The 22,055-nt window shown below is 40.1% G+C and overlaps 4 protein-coding genes across 7 annotated transcripts; 2 read left to right on the top strand and 2 right to left on the bottom strand.

The window, feature by feature from the left end:
• The first annotated feature begins 11,792 nt into the window (after nt 1-11,792).
• LOC135440424 (uncharacterized) lies at nt 11,793-13,543 on the top strand. Of its 3 annotated transcripts, none has more exons than XM_064699574.1 (3): nt 11,793-12,217; nt 12,272-12,605; nt 13,104-13,543. In XM_064699574.1, the coding sequence occupies exons 1-2, from the start codon at nt 12,158-12,160 to the stop codon at nt 12,554-12,556; spliced, it is 345 nt and encodes a 114-aa protein (XP_064555644.1). In that variant the 5' UTR covers nt 11,793-12,157; the 3' UTR covers nt 12,557-12,605; nt 13,104-13,543. The 3 variants fall into 3 exon arrangements, 2 of the variants coding, with proteins under 2 accessions (XP_064555644.1, XP_064555642.1); XR_010438298.1 differs by having other exon boundaries at nt 11,794-12,217; nt 12,272-12,873; nt 13,104-13,541; XM_064699572.1 differs by lacking the exon at nt 13,104-13,543 and having other exon boundaries at nt 11,794-12,217; nt 12,272-13,046.
• Nucleotides 13,544-13,547: 4 nt separating this feature from the next.
• On the bottom strand, nt 13,548-16,239 carry Nemp (Nuclear envelope integral membrane protein). Of its 2 annotated transcripts, XM_064699569.1 has the most exons (2): nt 14,912-16,239; nt 13,548-13,787 (listed from the first exon to the last, which is right to left on the bottom strand). In XM_064699569.1, exons 1-2 carry the CDS (start codon nt 16,091-16,093, stop codon nt 13,689-13,691), a joined length of 1,281 nt encoding a protein of 426 aa, XP_064555639.1. In that variant the 5' UTR covers nt 16,094-16,239; the 3' UTR covers nt 13,548-13,688. The 2 variants fall into 2 exon arrangements, with proteins under 2 accessions (XP_064555639.1, XP_064555638.1); XM_064699568.1 differs by having other exon boundaries at nt 13,636-16,237.
• Nucleotides 16,240-16,393: 154 nt separating this feature from the next.
• ATPsyndelta (ATP synthase, delta subunit) lies at nt 16,394-17,530 on the top strand. Its single transcript, XM_064699571.1, has 4 exons — nt 16,394-16,523; nt 16,762-16,966; nt 17,032-17,243; nt 17,305-17,530. Exons 2-4 carry the CDS (start codon nt 16,768-16,770, stop codon nt 17,365-17,367), a joined length of 474 nt encoding a protein of 157 aa, XP_064555641.1. The 5' UTR covers nt 16,394-16,523; nt 16,762-16,767; the 3' UTR covers nt 17,368-17,530.
• Nucleotides 17,531-18,333: 803 nt separating this feature from the next.
• LOC135440422 (uncharacterized) lies at nt 18,334-20,802 on the bottom strand. Its single transcript, XM_064699570.1, has 2 exons — nt 19,798-20,802; nt 18,334-19,726 (listed from the first exon to the last, which is right to left on the bottom strand). Exons 1-2 carry the CDS (start codon nt 19,801-19,803, stop codon nt 18,620-18,622), a joined length of 1,113 nt encoding a protein of 370 aa, XP_064555640.1. The 5' UTR covers nt 19,804-20,802; the 3' UTR covers nt 18,334-18,619.
• Nucleotides 20,803-22,055: the final 1,253 nt, after the last annotated feature.

Raw genomic sequence — 22,055 nt, 5'->3', positions numbered from 1 at the left:
ACAAGTAAGCGTGTTTTAGTCGAGAGTGCGCGACTAGAGGACACCCTGTACCCAGCGCCGAGCTGCGATACAAACATTTCAACTTTCTACAAACACGCGAAAAAAAAATATATACACCCGCACGCCGCAAGCTGCACGTTTTATTTAGCAGCTGTGCTTCTTCTTCTTCTATTTTCCTACGTATGGGAAATGCCAATTCCAATTTAACTACGGTGTTAATGGTCTAATCCTTATGAAATTTTCAGGGTCTCAATATGGATTCGCAAATTGTGCACATAATAAAGCACAAGGCTCAAAAGGGGAACTATTTTGAATCGGTATATACTATACAAGAACCTGCATACAAAGTTTATCTAGCTCTCGAAATTTTCAAGTCACACTTCGAAAACAAATAAAAAACTCTTCCTGCGTATGGTATATTTCAACATAGGATATTTGAAACTTCAATATTTTCACATAAACATTATACCAATATTTATTGAATTTCAATTGACTTAGGGTATTAAAAAACTATCACAAGATATTTGGATAGGTTGGTTAATGTGTTTGGCCCGGTGCTATTGCCAACCGCAGACTCGCAGATATGTACATAGATACAAATACAAATACATGCACTGATACAATATAATATGTTCTAAGTATAAATGCCATAAAAATATGGCCCAACGCAGCCAAAAGACAATTAAGTGAAAAGAATATACCAACGCGACGCGCGGCCCCAAAAAGAAAGTCTGAACCATTGTTGAACTTCAGTCAAACAGCAACAATAACAACAACAACAACAACAAGAAGAAGAATACGAAGAAGCAGATTCATTCAAGTTCGGTGCTTTTTTGTTGTCAAAGGGTGGGCTGGGTCGTTAGATCATGTTTTGGACTCGTAGATCTGTGTTAATGAGCAACTATTGCAACATTTTACTGCAGCTGCCACCGCCAAGATTTTAGCCACATGTAAATCTGTAAATTGTGTGTAACCACATACTTATGGATGTTGTGTATCGGTTGAGTCTAGGTAAGCAGAAGTAATGCGGCCCCCTGCCAGCTTAGGGCCAGTCACATTGTCTTGGGACCTGGGCTAATTACATGCCATCGCTGACCGCAGTTGCTTGTCATCATTTTGGGTAACACCTTTCCGTGCTTGCCTCTTGCCGTTGACAACTTAAGTATTAAGTCTTGCCACACGGCCAAGAGGTTAGACCAGGTCCAGGTAAAGGTTGTCCTTGTAAGTGCAAGCATTAAGACGTGTGTGTGCGTGTGTGTGTGCAGAGTGAGCTATTCTATGTCGATACCATTGATTTTATGTCACATGCAAAAGTGGTTTACTTTCGTATGTGTTGCATGATTGATCAGACAGCCTGCACAGCATGTTGTTTTTGCGGCTTTGCGGCTAGATTGATGGCTGTTGTTGCTTGAAGTGTTTGCTGTTTACCTTCTGCTTCTCCTGCTACCTACCCGCTGGGTATTTCGAGAGTCCTTTGCCCAGTACCGAATGGCTACTAACGCATGTATCCAACATTGGCAACAGCTGGCAGAGTCAGTATTGGATTAGCAGCAGGACAAACCCATGGATTAGGTACGAGTGTTGGCACTCGTCAACACATAGATAATGGTCCCATTGGAGATTAAAGGACGTTCAGTTCAGCCAACAGGCACAGTATCTATGTAAAAGTCGAGCTAAGTAAGTTGTCAAGGTCTCCATCCTTGGCCATCAATTATGGACACTTTTTGATTATCCTAAGCTGAATTTATTTTAGAGTCCTTTATGGGGAAATTCAACTCATATCTTAACAGAGCAAAAATATTGTTAAATAATTAATTGCTTATACCATTGTAGAGGGTATTATTATTTCGTCAGGAAGCCTATAAAGCTTTGAAGGTCTCCGAATCCAAAAAGTATATATTCTAGATAAGCACCAACACCCGAGTCTGTCCGCCTGTTTCCGTCCAAATTAGTCTTTCAGTTTTAAAGCTATGAAACCTTGCATAGGTCCCTCTATCTGCTGTAGGCCGTACATATTTCGGAGCCCACTGTATCGGAACATATCATACATCTGTCATAGGGACGATCGGTCCAAAAATTGGTTTTTGCATGAACAACTTAAGGTTTATCAATATATCTAGACCAAACTCGGCATTTATTAGTTTCACCATGCGCCTTATATATATATACAAAACTCTATTAACATAGCAGCTATGGGAACGATCGGCTTAAATTAAGTTCTTGTATCTTATATCATGACTGAACCCGGCATTCACTATTTAATATATGCTGTTTATATATGATCAAAATGAGTTTTTATGTGGAAAAATATAGATATTTTCATCGAAGCCAGCATTTAGATCTTTCTAAGATATATGCAAACCGGAAGGCAAATGCCTGCAAATCTATTTTTTTTTTATTAATATATTTTGTTTATTTTGAAATCTGGTATCCTGTTACTCTACGTTAGCAACTTTTATCAGAGTGACATACTTACTTAGCTTATCGAAAATTGTGGATTTACAATTAGTTTAACAGATTAGACATATATATGTACATATATACACAGAAACATATTTAGAGGTATTTAATGCAGTTTTTGACCTATATATACCGATCGACTAGGTCAGTTGGGTAGGTCCTCTTCAGTCGCCTTCTTATTCGCCTCCTTGGCAGGTTCCTTGCCAGGACGTTAGGACGCCGAAGATATCCGTACCTTCTCGTTAAATATAAACTTAAAACCAATATTTGACTTAAATCTTTTAAATTATTATTAAATTAAACATGGCTTGCCTTTCCGCCCGCTTGTTTTTATAATATTTCTAAGTCCTTTATTCTATTTAAATCTTTAAAGTTTGCACTTAGGAAATTATCAAAGAAAATTACGCAGATTCTAATGTTCTGGTTGTTTAAATGTTACTGTGTATAAAACTGTTAATTATTTTAAGTAACCAACATTTATTAAATTCCAAGTGTTTATTCCTGGCTGACTGATTGAAGGGTATCAACGCACAGCCCAAACCGTAAGATCCATTCGGCTTAAACTCATTTTCAAAGATTAACCATTAACATTTAAGACTGCTGATGCTGAGCAAGAGTATATACATATATATGTATATTATGGGGTTGGAGAAGTCTTCATCTGCCTGCTATTCACATACGCACAATATTGTTATAGCCTTTTTAACGATTTTCAATTGGTTCAGGGTATACAAATAATATAATCATGAATAATTTTCCAAAAAGAACGGGTAGTAATATGTAACTTGGCAGAGTCCAAAAAATACATATCTAAATATCTTCCAGTTCCAAATATGGAAACTTCGAAGATCAACCATTGATTTTAACATAATTGACTACAAATTGGAGTTAAGATTTGCATTTGTGACGAAGGAGATAGTTTAGGCAGATTAGAGTTCAGTTTGAATATGGAATAAGTTGGATCATCGGATCATTGGATCAAGTGTATTAGCTTATCATCGCGTGCTGGCGCTCGAGCCGCACTTGAGCCCACTTAAGATACTTAGTGCAGATACCCCGCTCGCCAACTCCCCGCTCCAGGTCGGACACAACTTCATTACCGGTTTCAACTAATTATGATTGGATTGGAAGCTCTAGTTTGGCGCTGGCTTTTGAAGTAGGGCGCGCCACTTGAGTGAATGACACGGATCGTGCAGAGGGACGACAGGCGGGCGTACAGCATTATCGCTGCCACATTAAGCGGCAGCATCAGCAGCAGCGGCAGCAGCAGCGACAGCGGCAGCGGCAGCCATATGGTGCATGGCCAGAGGACACGCAAGTGCATTGTCCGAGTCCAAAGCAATTTGCCAACCATCATAATTTTGTGAATGCAACGACGATGCACGAAACTAATAAGCGACAATCCAACTGGGCAACTAACTGGGCTCTGTAGTATTACGCAGTCAGGACAAAGGATCTCCTCCATGTGCAACATTAAGAAACTTGTTCCTGCTCTGCTTGCCAGCCGCTCGGCTCGAGGGACGGCTCTCCAGGTGACAGCTGTTGATCTACTTTGCCCACCTTGGCGGACAAAATGCAGCCGTAAGCGCTGGGCTTTCGGGTCTGCCTTGCCAATCCATAGAACCATCAATAGAGCAGAGAGCAGAGACAACTGAAAAACAAAAACATCTTTCGACGGCAGCAAAGCAGACGCGGCGTCTTCTTTTTTGCTGTCTGGGGCGAGTAAATGGCAACAACAGGGATAAGGGGGCATTGCCACGGGGTTGGGTATTTTTGTGCTTTTGTTTTGGTTCTCTTTTCTATACGAGATCGTTTTTATTTCATTTTATTTATTATTACTTTTTTTTGCATAGCAAACCCCGCCTGAGTCATCCCGGCAACCGGCAGGGGCAGACCAAAGACCTAAGCGAAGTCGAAACAGACGCCTGTTGCCTGCTGCCTGTTGCCTGCTGCCTGTTGCCTGTTGCTTGGCTCAACGCAACCTCAACTGTACTTGCCATTGCCGCTATAGGTTAAAATTATGTTGTAAGCACACCACACTCACACACACACACAACAGACGCCGACGCTATCGAAGCTGCAAGCTGTGGTCCGGTTCGCTGTGAAAACCAAAACAAGCAGAAAAACTTGAACCCAACCTGACGAAGCTTGGGTGCCCTTTGTTTTCAAATGAAATTCATGATCAATTCACCCACGTCGTTAAGTTGGCTGCGCCTAAATATTTCATGAAAAAGCCTTCTCTGTTTAATACTATTTTAATGAGAATTACGACATGCTTAGGCGCAACCAACTTAAATCGCACATGCAGTTATTAAGTGCGGATAGATTTTGAAGTGATTTGAATGAATTTACGGTATTCTCTTTATCTTTGAACGGAATTGAATTAGTTGCCAAACAAAAAAAGGCCAAACATTAGTTCTAAACGAATGAACAATACAATAATAAAGGATGTTCTATTGTTAGAGTGGGTGAAGACGGCGTGCTTAAGCTGTTAACCAAATAATCACATATTGACCAAGCCACACTCCAACAAATTGTGCGCCAAACAGAGCTTGGTTAAAAACCCTTTTGGAATATTTGCATATTTATATTAAATATTTTAAAAATAGAAGGGTCGTCAACATTAGCATTAACAATATATCAAAAATATATTATGAGCTATGATTTTGAAAAACATCGGTTCAGGAACCAAATCTAAATTAGTGTTGTGAACCAAGAGCCGAACCATTGGTTGCAGCAATTATTAAGTGCCCAATTTGGAAATTCTTAAATAAGCGATGGACGTCAGACCAAACTAGAAAACTATTGTAAATTTCTTGTATTTATTAGTGCTTAAATTTTGAAATTTATTTTATGCCCAAGGATTAAAGGAAGGACATTTCTATTTAATATCGTTATTATACATTTTTGTAAGTACATGAACGACCAGAATAATAAAGAGACAAAAAAAGATTATTATTTTTTTAAAGAAATAACCTTACTTTTTCGTATTTCTCCAGCAGAACATATTTTTAAGAGAAAATAATATCTTTTAAAAAAACTGCATGCTGATCACTCTGCTAAACTAGTTTGCAGAGCTGTGTTGATGAAAAGCGTTATAGAAAACTTGACTGGCCGGCTTCGGTAAGGGTATAATAACAAGACGAAGCACAACGAAAGGAAGACGACAACTCTGACGACGGCGGCGTCGCAAAAATTGCAGCTTGCAACATTAACATGTTTTATGTGAGCCGAAGTCGAACCAAGTCGAGAGAAGAGCGAAACGGAGCTGGTTGCGATGGTGGCGGTTGCCGCCGCTCTGCTAAACATGTTAATGATGTTGCTGATGCTGATGAGGATGTTGTTGATGATGATGATGGTGATGAGGCCGCTTCCTTTGGGCAAAGCTTTGTAGACGATCTCATCTGCGTATGAAAGCAGATTCCGAGCGCGTCGCGGCCTTTGTTTGCTGTTGCTTTATGGAGGAAGTGGTCCTGGTCATGTCTGGGTCGAGGCACAGGCTGCGGCCACAGTCAGCTACTGCGGAAGGAAGGAAGTTGCGTCTCTTTTAGGCATAGCGTCTTCAATTTCAATGCATCACACAAAAGGCTGCCCCTCTAAGTACAGAGTCAAAGCATGCAAATTGTTTCCAAAATGTTATTGACCTCTGCCAACGGCAGCGCCCAAGACAAAGACGACGACCAAGCTCATGAAGAAGATTCCTCTGAGTAGGCATATTCATAATTTTGCTGCAGCTCTGAGCATCCTCTCGTATTCCAGATTCCTAAACCAAGGGAAATGCCAACGCGGAGACGTTTTCCATGTGTTGACAATAATTTTGCCTTTGTTAGTTCTTATATTATTTTTTTTTGTTGACTTTTCGGCTATCCATTGGGCAGGCACGCCTACACACTATTCCAGTGGATACTCTCTCCTTCTTTGTTAATTTTACAATATAATTGCTTCATTTCGGCACGGCACACACATGTTCAATATCGTGAGCGGAACGATCCTTTATTTTTATTTTTTTCTCTTTTTTCGATATTTATTACGAACAAATGACAGCTAAAAGTGCCTGTCCAAGTATCCACTTACAGTTCTTGCCTTGACAAAAACACTTGAAATTCACCCAGTCACAGATCATTTGGTCTCTGTTCTACGCGCGCGTGTGTGAGTCTGTGTGTACACACATATGCATAGGCGTGTGTTTGTATGCATCTGTGAGGAGCTACCAGTTAACAGGGGTCATCACTTAATGAAAGCTTCTATTTTAATATATTGCCAAGTATGAACTGTGGACTGCGCTCTAATATTGAATCTTTGTAGAGGGTATTATGATTTTTCCATGAAGTGTCTAACGCACAGAAGAAGGCATCTCCAAACCCCTGAAGTACATATACATATGTATATCCCCCTGATCGGTATCAACAGCAAAGTCGATACCGTCAAGTCTGTCTGTCAGTCAGCTTGTTTCTGTGCAAACTCGCCTCTAACAGTTATCGCCATGAAACCTTTCATAGGTCCGTCATGCAGGTTGTACGTATGTCGGAACCGGCCGGATCACAACATTTTATGGCTGCCATTGGAATGATCGGAATATAAAGTTCTTGTATACACAACTTTTTTAAGGTATATCCTAATCAAAGATTGCATTTGGTTGGAACACCGGTAAATTAAATTAAAATTAATAATAATTAATAAATAATTAATTAATAATTATAGTAGTCATAATTTATAATGTTATTCATTAATATATTTTCTTCTTGGCTGCAACCTCTGAGATTTACGCGTTATCATAGATCTACAATTATATATTATTGGTTATTCTGGTTATTCTGGTTATTCCCAGCTGGCATTTTCCCTGCCCAGTCCAAGTTTTTTGTTTCAATTCTTAGTCATTATTATCTCTAACCGTTTCCCGCTCTTAAAAATTATTAATCTGCCTTTACCATCTTGAACTCCTGCTCTCATGTATAGCTTAAATATCTATTTGGAATTGAGATTGAAGTCCACAGAACTAATAAAATATAAGTTTCTAGTGTTAAATCGTTACCGTCTGTGTATTGAACGCCGCTTTGTCTTTTCATGATCTTTCTTTTGGATATTAAATTGAAAAATCATTAAAAATTATATTCATCATTTATTTTTTATGATATAAATGTTTTTTTTATCTCGTTTAAAGTTATTGGTGACTTTGGTAAGAAAATCGTATAAACATTACAGAAACGACTTGAATGGAATATATAATAACACTAGTCCCGATTTACCTATGCTACATACATAGGTAACTACTGTTCTAAGGTAGACAACGTAGTTATACTTTGTATTATGTATCTAGGCACATTTGGTAAATTTGATTAAGAAAAACATATGTTCAAAGCCATATAGACAAGATCGTTAACATTCGTGTAATCGTAATTTTAATATAATATTAGTCAGCATTTCGACTTAATCCCCAAGAAAAACAAAGTTTGAGCTAAAAACGCCCAAATTTACATGTAAACGACCGAAAACTGATCAATATACAAGTATACATACATACATATATTATTACATGAGATAAAATTTTTCCATGAGGAACGTGTGAACGGGAAAACCCACAAAGGTAAAGAAACAAAAACAAATACAGATTATAAAAAGAAAAACAGCAACTAGCTCCAGTAAGGCAACACAGGGTAACAAATAGCGAGACAGAGAGAGAGAGAAAGAGATAGAGAGTGGGAGAGGTAGCGGGGGGAAATGGAAAATTGTCAATACATAAAATGCAACAACATAAAGATTATGAAACAGATTTTTTATTTGGTTTCGGTTCGATTTCGGTTTCGGTTTCGATTGGAGTTTCTGCTGTTAGTTAGAAGAGAACAAACAGACCTAAAGACTAAAAAATACAAGAGACGAGCCAGTGATAAGGTTAATCAAGGGGAGCGACAGCTCCGACGGCATTTTCATATTAACATAATCAATGAACTATTGAAACATTTCCATGTGTGTGCGTGTGTGTGCCCGAGTGTTGGTGCCGTTCTTAAGGGGCTCAGCTACTATCTTCCTCAGCCAAGAGCAGGGGCAACTCACAAAAATGGGCATAGTTAATTCTTGAATGCACTTACGGAAAATTTTCAATCAGCAGCCAAAGCAACAGTTAGGCAATTGTCTGACCCCCTACCGATGAGAGCGCTCTGTTCGTCTGAGCAGCATGTGAGCCTAAGTATACACACGCACACACTCACACGATCACCAAATGATATTTGAGTAAAATTGGTAGACACTGCAGCCAAGTGAAGTGACAAATTCGACAGACAAGCACTTTGGTTGCCTGAACGCACGTGAAGCGTTTTTCAAATATGTGTATCTACGACAAAGGATAACGCAACCAGAACTGCAGGAGTTCCTCAATCGCATATCAATTGCTGTGAGAAGGAAACGTTTAGCACTAAACACTTAAACGCCTTCCCAACAGAGCGATACAAAAAAAAAATCAAGTAAGACTCGACTGCCCGACTAGCAGATACCCTGAACTCGGCGACAAGCTGCCGTTACAAACATTGTAACACACATACACAGAAACACAAGCACACATGTCGCTTGCTGCTCATTTTTGCAGCGGCTGTGGATGGGAAATGTATTCTTGATTAACTTTGGTTATTATAGTTCGCCATTAATGAAATTATGAAATCAGAACCTAATACGGCCTACAAAAATGTGTATATACCAAAGCTCAATAATAAGTTTATTTAAATTTCGAGGAGATTGGAGGGAAGTTTCAAAAGATCTAAATATTTTTAATCTGTATATACTATACGGTATGCAGAAAACCTATGCCTATGTTAACCTAACCTATGTTTCTAAAGAAAAATATTATGAAAATATGAGGATATCTCCTTCTGCCTGTTACATACATTTACAGAAAACCAATATACCCTTTTCAAACATTTTCAATGGGCTCACGGCATTAAATTAAACAAAAATAAAAGAATAAAAAACGAAACGAAAACTGAAAACCCAAATACCCAAAAGTCAGGCATATTATTCTTATCTACTGGCACATAAAGTGCCAAAAATTATGGCAAAAGGAAATTGGAACCCGTCGACGCGACGCGATGCGACGCGACGTCAACAGCGCTGTCAGCGTCAATGTCAATGTGCGAGACGAGCAGATATGAGAAGAAAAGAAGCGAGACGGGAAGAGACGAGACAGGCAACGGGGCTACGTTCCCTGCATACGAGCACTACAAAATAATTGTATACATCCGAGGATGAGGCACTTTAAAATGTAGTTCATTGGTTGCACTAATCACATATCAGACATGAGGGTATCTATAATAATTCATTTAGATCACGAGCTGAACGTGTTACAATCTCGCGTTGAAATCGGTTCAATCGGTTTTTGATCATGCAATCTATTTGGTTGTTTCTGCCAAGAACCGAAATATTGTGTTTATTTGCCCAATCATCTTCATTAAAAGTGTTCAATTTACGCCACATCCATCTGCAGCCTAAAAGTATGCTGCATAATTAAATAATGTAAGCGCTCTCAAAAGTATGTAATTTTTACTTTATATACTACTGTACCGCTATTACTTTTACAATTAGAATGATATTCTAATAAGAAAGTAACATTATATAATATTTCTTTTTTTATTTAAGTGTAGAGCGTGTACAATCATAATTTAGTACCTTAACAACACATGGATGAAAAATGTAATTTAGAACCGAACCCCATAACGCGTAGTGTGAGGATTTTAAGTTAATTAATAGTACATAAATAAATTTTGTAAATATTTTAAATGATCGTCATCAAAAATAATGTGTTTGATTGATTGATTTTTTAAATAACGATATTGTGGACTTTTGAATTAAAATATAAATGACATTAACAAATTGAAATAGTAAATTCTTCGTTAACTCTGGGCAAGTCTGGGTATACCTCGAGCCAGCTTGTCCATCTACATGGAATTAGAAAGATTGCTAAATAATCAACATTAGCACATGGAACTTTTAATTCCAAAAATATTTGAAACATGTGCCTATGTTTTTAAGCATTAGAGAAATACTATAGCAATGTTGTTATTATAACCTATTCTTTGCATTGGTTGTTGATAAGATTCTAAGAATATTGCTTATTAATATTCCCACAGAGCTCACGAATTTTCGCAAATTTAATATCTGTCAAGACAGACAGCTGTATACATTATACTAATAGAGAATATTCCCCCGTGGTATGTTTTGAAATTTGGTATTTGAAAACGGGTTTAAAGCACATCAAATAAAGAACCAAGTGTTGGTCTTTTCGTGAGCATCTTTAAGCCAAAAACCCCTTCACCCGCAATTTCTATACAAGAGCGCTGGATTTTTCGAAAAAAATATTCCAAATGCAATAATTCCACAGTTGCCGGTGGGGTCTCCAAAACCATTGTAACGGGTATGCAATATATTTTTATGGAGAGAAAAAGATATCGACCATGCAATCTTTGAACGTCAAATTTCATCTAAGAGACATGTTTCCGTTGACCTACGTAAGACTTTGTCGTTATAATGCGACATAGCTCCGAACGACAGATAACCGCGTGGAGTTCTGATGTTTGTAAACAACATAATTCCGTGCGGAGATAGGACCATTGAAAACGACCGCGCAGAGACAAATTTTTTTGTTAATATTAATGCTTAACAAATTTTTAATTACTTTTAATTTTGTATTTATAAATATAAATTATTTAATAATAATTGACATTATCATAACTTGTTTCATTGATGCATTACAAAGCAATAAATTGTTGACAGAACTGGTCCACATAAAAATAACGAGTGCACTAAGTAGAAACGTCGTAGTCGGGTAAAATCGACTCGACTGTAGTTAACGATTAAATCATTTTGATTCACCTCTACTATTAAGCTCCCGATAGTCTGTTACAATAGCTGTAACTGTTAAGAACTGCGCGAATGAAATCTTAAATATTTTCCCTAAATGGTTTGTTTCATCCTTTAAGAGGAGGCAATTGCATAATAAGTATTAGATTTAATAATGCTCACCCCCCCACCAATTTGAGTTAAGTATATGCATCTGCTTAAAGTAATCCGCTTATATTGCATTAACATTTAGTGGAACATATTTCTAAATATTTTTGCAAAGATTTTGTAATCAAGTGATTAAGATGTGCAAAATAAACAACGGTCGACTATGTCAAAGTCCGATAGTGGCCATCCATTTTTCTCAACGATACTATCGATAGTGCCATCGATTTTCGTGCAGCACTTTTTCAAACTGTGATCTGTCCGAATCGTGGCGTTTTTCGGGAGTGTTCTACCTTAAATATGACTCAATATTTAATGGACGTCACAGAAAGTATCAAATTTGGGGAATGTAGTTCTAAAGCTACGAGAAATACAGATTTTTACGGCGAACTACAGCGGTTATAATTCGGTTAACTTCAAAAAGAAACAGACTCTGACTTGTATGTACAAGCCACTTATCCATTTTTGCGTAACTAATATTTTTTACCTGATGGCAACGAATATATAGCAAATAAAATGTTATTACATTTTTATAATATATAAAAAGTACGGTGGCATCCATAAATTTATTTCGTAGCATGTGGCAACCCTAAGAAGGAAAGTCAGCTGTTTCACTAGAAACCGTACAGCAATTATTATCAGCTCTGAGTTTTAAGTTGGGGAATATTTATGTTCTTCACCTACACAGATCACACTTTCGATAGATTTAATGGAATACATGCAGTATGTGGAACCAACACGCGCAGAAATGTTGGAGCAGCTAAGAAAGGTAAGCCAATGTCGAGGTTATTGTTATTTATCAACCAGTTATTGTATTCTGCAGCGCGAATTGTATGTGCCGAATGTCGAAAGCTTATCAATTGATCAGTTGCTGCAAATCTACAACGGATTCATTGTGCCGCATCCGCGCAGGGAGCGACGCGAGCGACAGCGCACGCTGACCGAAATGGCACTGAAATGCGCCAATGAAATGCCCATGGAAATGGAACAGCTAACGAAACGCATTAAAGTGGTCTGCATGGCCGGTGAAAAGCGTGCCATCCACGTTGAGCCGCGGTCGATGCTAAACACCTCTCCAAAACGCATCAAAATCGACCTGCATCGATGATCTTTGTTAGAAATCAAGTCATGGATTGCCTCTGCAACCTGCAGTTATGGTCAGTAATATTCTGCAGTATTTTTCTTACTGCTGGAGACATAAGTTGCACGCTAGGTTGATGACAGCATCAAAATGGTCTATGTGCAGCAGATGGATTGCATTTGCACTTTCTGGGCCCAGCGGGACACCAGTTAAACCTAGTTGGTCCAAGACGTAGCTTATTGCTGCCAGTGTACCATCCAAAAAGAGTGAGATGGCATAACCCACTGACACACAATAATGAGCGAGACAGAACGATAATTGTATATGGCCGCTTCCACAGAAAGGTTAACAAACGTTTATATCAGATATTTAAGAAACACATTTACATCTCATTTATTTGAACAATTAGCATTTGAAATACCTTCAATAATTCATAAATGTATTTTCTTGTTTTTGGTCATTTTCTTTGTAATACTCTATTTACGAGATGCTACATATATGAAGACAGTCATTCCACAAATATTTTTGGTCAAAGAATGTGTAACCAAATGTTTAATTTTTGGCATCCATTTAGCTCGATTTTTTTAGTCCTTGCCACTGGAGTAAAGAGATCGCCTAAGTGAGCAGCACTTGCTCAACCTCCTAATGAAGAGGAGCAGAACTTTGAAGAAGCTCTGATAAGAGCTTAGGAGACAAGCTCTTTACTAAGATAGATGCTCCTATTTCAAGTAATTGCTGGATCCCATGGGACGCTATCAACTTTATAATATTAATTTGACCACTAAATATGGTACTCACAAAGAGCCTTGTGTTAAACAGAAGAAAAAAAAATGTCCTTCAGTTTGGCTTTTTTCCAAAATTATGTATGCGACGGATAAGGACGTTGGACACCATGGAAATACCCACAGATAAAATTCCTTCCGGTTACAAATATATTCTAATTCGTATACGGAAATTATAATTTATATTTGGATAATAACAATACCTTTATTAAATTAAAACATTTGCTTGTGTTAAAATGTTTGCCTCTTATCATTTATTATAAGTAAAAGTTAAAATATATAATATGAATGCAAGTTTTTACAAATGAACAATATTAACGAACTGGTTTTTAGGGAAACTTATGTTAAGCTTGCAACTGAAATCAGAATTTTATTAATTAGGGAGTCGAATGGTATTCATTACTTCGCCATCGTCTGTTTTCGCGCTTGTAGTGTTGCAGTCTGTGCTGAGGCAAGTAACGTATTGACTGTTTGGGCTGAGGGCAGTGAAAAGTTGATTTATAGGACTTGATGCTTCCAAAATGTATAATTAATATAATTAAAAATATCTATGTACACTCCACCCACAAACTATAATTCAAGTAGCATCAAACTACAAAAATAGTTCTAAAGGAAAATATATTTTGTCTTCGACTAAGTAACTAAACTTCCTGAATTCTATAAACTATTAGGTCTTATGTTTTAAAGTATGCCTAAATTTACTCCTGTTCATCGTCATTTTCTGTAGTTGCCGTTGTTGTAATTTCACTGTCAGACCTAAGGTTATAAACTAATGTAAAGGATTTTGCGAGGCAATCAATTTATATAATTTAAGTTAAGAAATAATTTTTAAAGGAAAATTTCTTTTGGCATCGGTTAGCTAACTGAACTTTCTGAATTTTATTAACTAGTTTTTTGTGTATTTAAGTCTGCCAAAACTTACTCCTATTCATCGTCTGTTGTCGTGGTGATGTTTGGCTGTGCAGTGAAGGGTTGATTTATGTATTGACGTATCTTTGATCTTCTCTAGGTATATATGGATTATAAATTATAATTATGTATATATACACTTCATCATCCACTAGCAATAATTTAAAAAGGGTTCTAAGGAAACATATTTTTTGGCGTCGACTAGGTAACTAAACATCCTGAATTTTATAAACAATTGAGTCATCTGTATTTAAGTCTGGCTTGATTAACTAATGATTCATATACTCCTCATCATTGTCATCTTCATCACTGTCCTCGTCGTTGTCGGCGTCGTCATGGTTGTTGGTCCATGGTCCACTAGCAATAATTTAAATAACATCAAGCTAAAAAGAAGGGTCCTAAGAAAAAATGTTTTTTGGCCTCGACTAGGTAACTAAAATTCCTGAATTTTATAAACTATTGAGTCTTGTGTATTTAAGTCTGGCTTGATTTACTCCTGATCCATAAACTCGTCATCGTCATTATCATCTTCATCATTGTCCTCGTCGTCGTCGTCATGGTTGTTGTTAAGCTGTCTGCCCTGTGGCAAGGGATGTACTGGGTATGAGGGCGGCATGGGTGCAGTGAGCTGTTGATTGGGGCGCCTTCCTGTGGGTCGGTAGTACATGTTGGAGTGTAGATAGTCACCAACCTCGTCCTCGTCAGCGCCTTCCAGCGAGTCCTCAATGGTCCGCGAGTAATCCTCGATTTCTTCATCATACAAATGAGGTGCACCATTTGCAAAGGATGCAAAGCGCATCGGATCGCGTAAGGAGCTTATAATATTCCATTGACGGCAGTGCGGACTATTGACATGGTCACGCAGTTCAGCCAAAGAGCGTGCCGTCTCATTGACAGCCTGTTCATAGTATTCCTCCTGTGTAAGTAGGCGACGTTTGGGTGGAAAACGGCGTCTATAAATGCTGTGTGCGTATTTCTGCACCGACTCCGGACAATAATGAGCTATAAAGGCGACCACCAATAGCACTACGCAGGCACTAGTATGCCAGCTGCTAAAATAAGCGATTGCAGCGCCAACTGCCTGTAGCACCCACATGATAATGTTCTGCGAGCGCGGATTCTTGGGCGGTCCGATGCGATAGCATACCAGAAACGATACCAGCCCAGTAATCGCCAAATACCAGAGCACATACTCGCGATAGGTGACCAATATGACCCGAATGTTATCCGATAGCTGTTTGAGTATGTAAAGGCCGATAGTCCATCCACCGATTAAAACGCCGTACATCATGGGTCGGCGCGGAAAAAGCTTGGCTGTGATAGCAATGATTACTAGTAACGAGGCACAAATGCCTAGCACCATACCGGCCAAGTAGTAGAAGACGTTGTTCTTAGCCAACCGACTGGCGCTCCAGAAGAGTGCCATGCCAAGGGCCAGCTGAACCAAGCGCCACATATCTACATTTGCGTGCCTTAGGCTGATGTTGTATGGCTGATTAGAGGCAACGCCGATGCACTGCTGCTCAAATGGAGACATCTGAATATTTTGGCGCTTTTGTGAGAAGAGCGTGAGGCTAAATAGCGAACGCTTTTCATTGTAGTGGTTAAGTACTTCGTCGGGCGAGCGCCCGCCATATTCTGAGTAGTCATCACTATCTATGGAGAGTATTAGCTCCACCGTCTCAAATAAGCTGAATAGTGAACGTGATTTTCCCGGGTAGCAGAACGTACGCAGCACATTTTTCCCATAGCTGTTTGCGGTTATATCAATTGATGTGCCCACCGCAAGGTATACGGTGTCAGACAGTGGTCGACCGCCAATTGCCGGCATCGAAGATACCACAAGCAGACCTATTAGTAATTGTAAATACATTTCACTTTTCTCACTGGGCAGTTGTAATTTTACTATTTTTTAATGCTTTTCGATCGTTCTGAGTTTATAAGTCAATTTTTATACACTAAAACAAACAAGTAAACAAATTTATACAGACAGATTTTGCAAAGCTACCAATGAGTATTGTTTGTATCTGGCTGTACATTTTTTCTACTCGATACGCGATATTTCGATACCCTTAATTTTATCGTTCATTCTGTAGCTGTGTACCAGCCTCGAGGGTTATGGTCGATAGCTTATGGAGGGCTGTCGATGGACTGTTGAAAATATATATCGATATGATTTCAGAATTTGGGTAATCGATATTATTGTCGATTGTTTGACATCTCTAAAAAGCGGCACAGGTTACGAGCTGAACGACAGATTCCATAGTATTTTTTGTTTTCGCCACACTCCAACTTAATTAAAGGTAATTTAATAACTGTTAGGATGCGTTTTCAATTGTTAAACAGCACAATAGCTGCGCTCTGTGTCGGCCTTACAGTTCTTACCAATCTCAGTGTTTGACAATTGTTTCCTGTAGCATAACCTATAAAGTTACATAATTTGTATATCTTTTAATTTGAAAGCAGCTTAATATTATTAAAGGTGCAACAAATAAAAATTACATTAAGATTTACCACTTGCACCCATTTATCTTGTTGCAGAACAATATGTCGTTCGTGAAAAATGCTCGCTTGGTGGCCATGCGTGGCGCTCGCCTTAGCCAGAAACGCTCCTACTCGGACGACATGAAGCTGACCTTCGCTGCTGCCAACAAGACCTTCTATGATGCCGCAGTGGTGCGCCAAATCGATGTGCCCTCTTTCAGCGGCTCTTTCGGCATCCTGGCCAAGCATGTGCCAACTTTGGGTAAGTGGAATCGTCGGTTGCAACAAAATCACAAGCGCTAACCAATTGACCTTTCCGTTCCACAGCTGTGCTGAAGCCTGGTGTTGTGCAAGTCACCGACAATGATGGCAAACTCACAAAGTACTTTGTCTCGAGCGGCTCAGTGACTGTCAACGAGGACTCCTCCGTGCAGGTGCTCGCTGAGGAGGCACACAACATCGAGGACATCGACGTCAGCGAGGCCAGACAGCTGCTTTCCAAATACCAGTCGGCGCTGAGCTCCGCTGGAAACGACAAGGTAAGTTTGCATATCATGCACTTTAAATGAAGAAAAATGTACATTTCGTCTCTTGTTGCAGGCCAAGGCAGAAGCTGCCATTGCCGTGGAAGTTGCTGAAGCGCTTGTTAAAGCAGCCGAATAAATTTCAAAACTCGTAAACAACAAATATTTAACAACCGAAACCACAACAACAACAAACAGCTTACAATTGTGTTTAAAATAATTAAAACAAAACAAATTTGAATCCGTTTGCGTATGCAGACATAAATTTGTTATGAAACAATAAAATAGGCGAATATGTATAATATCGTAATATTACCGAGGCCCAACAGCAGCACCAACAACAACAGCACGGCCCAACTATGATCGACTTGTTTTTTTTTTGTTTTTGTTATTGTTTTGAGTTTCTATCGCGTGTTTAAACATTTGTAAAGCCCCCGAAAGACAAAACAAAACATTGAAAGAAAATGTGAAATGTAATGGATTATTTATGCAAATGTGTTACAGCGTTGGCGTTCGCGCAGCAGCTGGCGGTGCATCGGCGCCAGCGCGAAGGTCAAGTTTATGGTGGGCGCCAGTGATATAACATTCTTTCTCCCGCCCCTCCCCGTAGGAGTGCGCGTGAATCGACGCGAGGCAGTTTTCCCGAAAATATCCAAATATTTTCAGTCATAAATCTGCGATTATTAAATCCTGGTCGATAGAGTCCTATAGTAACAAGGAGGAAGATTTCCCGTACCTTTTTTATATATTTAAATAGGTAATTTCTTTAGGGTATCCAAGCTCTGAGTAATTTAAAAAAGCGGGTGCCATGAAGAACATGATTTATATTTGTAGCTAGCTCGTATTACGATATTCGTCGTACAGAATAAAATCAGATTTCTGTAACCAGTGTTGCGAATTGCTGCTATACAAAAGTGTCTTAATCCAATACTAAATGTTGCAAAAGATAATTTAATTAGATTTCTAGCACAAATTGAAAATAAACTGGGTTGTCTTGAAGAAGGAGAAAATAGCAAAATCAGATTAACATTTTTATTTTTACCGGCTGAAGACCGTTGAAAATAGCCAAATTTAACTATAAATATATGGATTGTAAGAAACGCAGTTTTCGTTTAACAGTCGGTTTATTTTCTATTTTTTTCAAACATACAAAAAAAATTATCTATTAAAAAAAAAAATTAAAATAACTTATGGAGTCGTAGAGTTTGGTGCACACAGGAATAGGCCAATAGGTCGATAGAGGTAGAAGTCATAGGCTTGGAGGTCTTCGATGTACAACCACATGTACATGTGCATGTGCTGGTTTGGTAATTGTGGACGCCTCCAGTGGTGCTGTGGTGTTTTGTGGTGTGGGTGCGGATGGTGCAGGTGCTGCTGTTGTGGATTTCTACTTAAAAGTGAGGTGGGCCATAGGTCTGGGCAGGTGCATGACCGATGGGCAGAGCTTGCTCTTCGACGGGCGCGGGCAAGCTTAAAACTGGGCTTTGGCTGAATGCTGGTGCAGGTGCAGATTCGGGAACACTGAGCACAGGCGATGGTGCTTGTAGGGGAGCGCTGTACTGAATCGGAGCTGGGGCGCTATATTGAGCCTGAGCGGATGATTGAGCATGGGCGGTATACTGAATCGGAGCAGGTGCTGGGGCACTGTAAATGGGTTGTGGTGCACTGTAGACAGGACCACTGGCAATGGGTGCGTTGTAAACGGGCGCTGGTGCCGGAGCTGCAATGGGTGCACTGTAAATCGGAGCGGGTGCGCTATAAACTGGAGCCGGAGCTGGCGCACTGTAGATTGGAGCCGGGGCTGGTGCACTGTAGATTGGTGCTGGGGCTGGTGCACTGTAGATCGGAGCTGGTGCACTGTAGATTGGAGCCGGCGCTGGTGCACTGTAGATAGGAGCTGGTGCTGGTGCACCGTAGACTGGAGCTGGGGCAGCAACTGAAGCATGCTCGTGAATGACACGCACCACCTTGGTGGGCGCATGCACAGAGGGACCGGCAATATGGTGACCAGCGTCATGGTTTTCGTGTAAGACCTTGATAACCTGTGGGCCGCTCTCAACGGAATGACCACCGCCCAGATTTGCTGACTCTTGGTGCAAGACCTTGATTACTTTGACGGAGGCGGGTCCACTGTTATGGTAGATGGGCGCTGGAGCAGCGGATCTACCAGAGATAACCTTCACCTTGTAGACCTGTGGTGCGGGTCCATAGCTGTAGCCGCCGGCATAGCCACCGCCGCCAGAGTGGCCACCGCCAGAGTAGCCACCGCCAGAGATGCCACCCTGTTGGTGGATAACTTTGACCACTTGCACGGATCCATGTCCATGCGAATGGCCGCCGCCATAACCGCCGCCGTATCCGCCGCCATAACCACCGCTACCACCTCCCAGACTGAAGCCTGACTTGCCGCTTCCACCGCCACCACCACCGCTGCCGCCGATTAGTCCCAGAAAACCAGCGTTCGCCACAGCAAAAAGCGCACACAGACACACAAAGACCTAATCGCAAGAGGAGTTTATCAAATTGGATGCATAGGCAGTGCATTTGGTCGTGGATGGCGAATGCTTACCTTCATGTTGACTACTATTCCTGCTTGGGCTCGACGATGACTCTAATGCCAAATTCTACGTATTGTGTGCTCTTCAAACACGACTGATGTCAATCCACGGGCAGTGGCACGCTTTTATACCATCCCAATGCGTTGTAACCATCCACAGCAGCAGCAGCAGCAGCAACAGCTGCTGTAACCAATGGTCATGATGGGCTTCATGATACGAAATTAGCAACGCAATTCCAAGACAACGCAACGCATCCCAAACTTTTGAACTAGCCCTGCCCAAACATCAACGTAGAGGCAGACGCAGACGCAGAGGCTGTCGTTAGGGCTGAGACTGAGACGGTGGAGCTAAACAAAAGCATTTCATTAACATTTGCAATGGCCAGGGCCAGTTCGTAATCATCATCATTGTGAACATCATGATAATCATGATCATCGAAGATGATGCAAATACTGCTTGTATAGAAGTTGCCGCCGTCGCTTTCATTTTCATATTAATTTTCATTTTCATTGGGCCGCACACCGCACCCAGTTAGTACTTCATTTCCATTTCCAGTTCAATTTCAATTTCCATTTTCATAACGTTGTTCAATTTCCAGTTTCCAGTTATGCTACATTTCGTAAAGCCCCTTTAACGTAACGTTGCAACGTCTTTTGGTGTCGTCTGCATTTCCGAAATTCCGAAATTCCTAATTAGCATGAAAATGAAGTGACCGTGGCCATTGACGCTGACGCTGACGTTGACGTTGATGTTGATGTTGCTGATAAGACAACATCGATGCTGCCCCTCTAGCAGGTGTCTCTCCCTCTCCCTTTCCCTCTCTGTCTTTCTCTGTGCGTGGTGTCATTTGCATATCACCCGGCGGCTTGCTGTCTAACGCTGCCCACGTGAGCCGCCGCCGCCGCTGCCAAGCCCAAAGCCGAAAACTCTCTTAAACTTCATCTCAATTTCGGGCAATAATTTCAAGGTGAATCGAAATTGTCTGTGTTCCGAAAAATATGTGTGTTTTGTCAACTAAGCCAACATCTCGGCTCAGCCAGCAAGCGTCTGGTTATGTAAAATTCAAAACCAACTGCCATTTAATACACACAAGTATTGTCTAATGGTCATAAACCGGCAAGCATCAACATCAGTAATCGCTAATGCATAAGTGTGTGTGTGTGCATGTGTGCATGTGTGCATGTGTGTGTGTGTGTGTGTGTGTGCGTGCGCGTGGTAAATGTGTCCCAATTAGTGTGGGAAACACAGATTCCATCAAAATATTTGAGCTACGCCAACGAATATCTGTCTGTCAATTGGCATCTTTCTCTTGGTCAGCTCGGGATTTTTTGCTTCATTGTTGAGTTTTATTTTTGATCGAAAGCTATAAAGTATTTATTCTCCTTAAGGAATATCCTTAATGATTGATATGATGGGCATGAGTAGTTGTTGCAAAACGGAGAAATCTGGCATTATTCGTTACCTTTTGATTGGCATTCGAGGTGGAAGATCTTATTAAAAGAAAAAAACACTATTTATGGTTCCTGAAGATTTGTGCATTTTTTAACCTTCCCTATCCTGTTATTTATCAAATGCTGTCTGATAAGCCGTCTTCCAATGTCTAATCCCGACTCGTGGTGGACTCAACGCAGATCAGGGCCAAATTTGGCAATTTGTAATTTCCTTTTACGAGGCCACAACTAAGTAAAATCTCGAGACTTCGACGTAGAGTTATAGGAAAGAGTTCGACAAAGAGTTCTAGGAAAGCAGCCCAGTCTCGTAGGGGATCGTAGAACCAGGGTAAATATTTGTAGCTATTAAGTCGCTTAAACCCTTTAAATCGCGTGCAACAGCAGGCATTACACCAGCTATGCTACAGGTAGCCTCGGCTTACCTGCTACTAAGGTCACAAGTGATATGTGCTTGATAATATATTACATATATGCAGAATTCTTAGCTCAAAGCTCTGCACCCCAGTCTCGAGGAAGAATGTCGGCGGGGGTATTTTACACTGAGAAGTCATGTGCCTTTCTCTGTGGAATCCAGTCCTCAACGGCTTGGTACTCTAGCAAGAGAGCACTGCATGTACATAAGTTCAAATCCCATTCAAATTATTTAATTTTATTAACATCTTCGCTACGATGGCAGACCAAATAGAATTTGCACCCGGCAAGACTATAGGTGGGCGCAGCAAATCGGTCTATTCCCAAAAGATTTAACAGGTGTTGCTCATCTGAAGATATGACTTATCTATCTCAGGCTTAAAAATATTGGAGAAACGCTTGGCATC

This window comes from Drosophila montana, unplaced genomic scaffold (genome assembly GCF_035044405.1).
Source record: "Drosophila montana isolate Dmon_TW-CO22-7 unplaced genomic scaffold, ASM3504440v1 contig_1624_1, whole genome shotgun sequence".
In the NCBI taxonomy this organism is placed as follows: domain Eukaryota; kingdom Metazoa; phylum Arthropoda; class Insecta; order Diptera; family Drosophilidae; genus Drosophila; species Drosophila montana.
Note: the sequence above shows the minus strand (reverse complement) of the source record. Positions and strands in the feature narration are given on the sequence as shown.

Bases quoted from the DNA above. Each gene is read 5' to 3' on its own strand.
- ATPsyndelta (XM_064699571.1), top strand. From the start codon at position 16,768: ATGTCGTTCGTGAAAAATGCTCGCTTGGTGGCCATGCGTGGCGCTCGC. The intron at 16,967-17,031 runs GTAAGTGGAATC...TCCGTTCCACAG, and splicing joins CAAGCATGTGCCAACTTTGG to CTGTGCTGAAGCCTGGTGTT. The intron at 17,244-17,304 runs GTAAGTTTGCAT...CTCTTGTTGCAG, and splicing joins GCTCCGCTGGAAACGACAAG to GCCAAGGCAGAAGCTGCCAT.
- LOC135440424 (XM_064699574.1), top strand. From the start codon at position 12,158: ATGGAATACATGCAGTATGTGGAACCAACACGCGCAGAAATGTTGGAG. The intron at 12,218-12,271 runs GTAAGCCAATGT...TGTATTCTGCAG, and splicing joins TGTTGGAGCAGCTAAGAAAG to CGCGAATTGTATGTGCCGAA.
- Nemp (XM_064699568.1), bottom strand. From the start codon at position 16,093: ATGTATTTACAATTACTAATAGGTCTGCTTGTGGTATCTTCGATGCCG.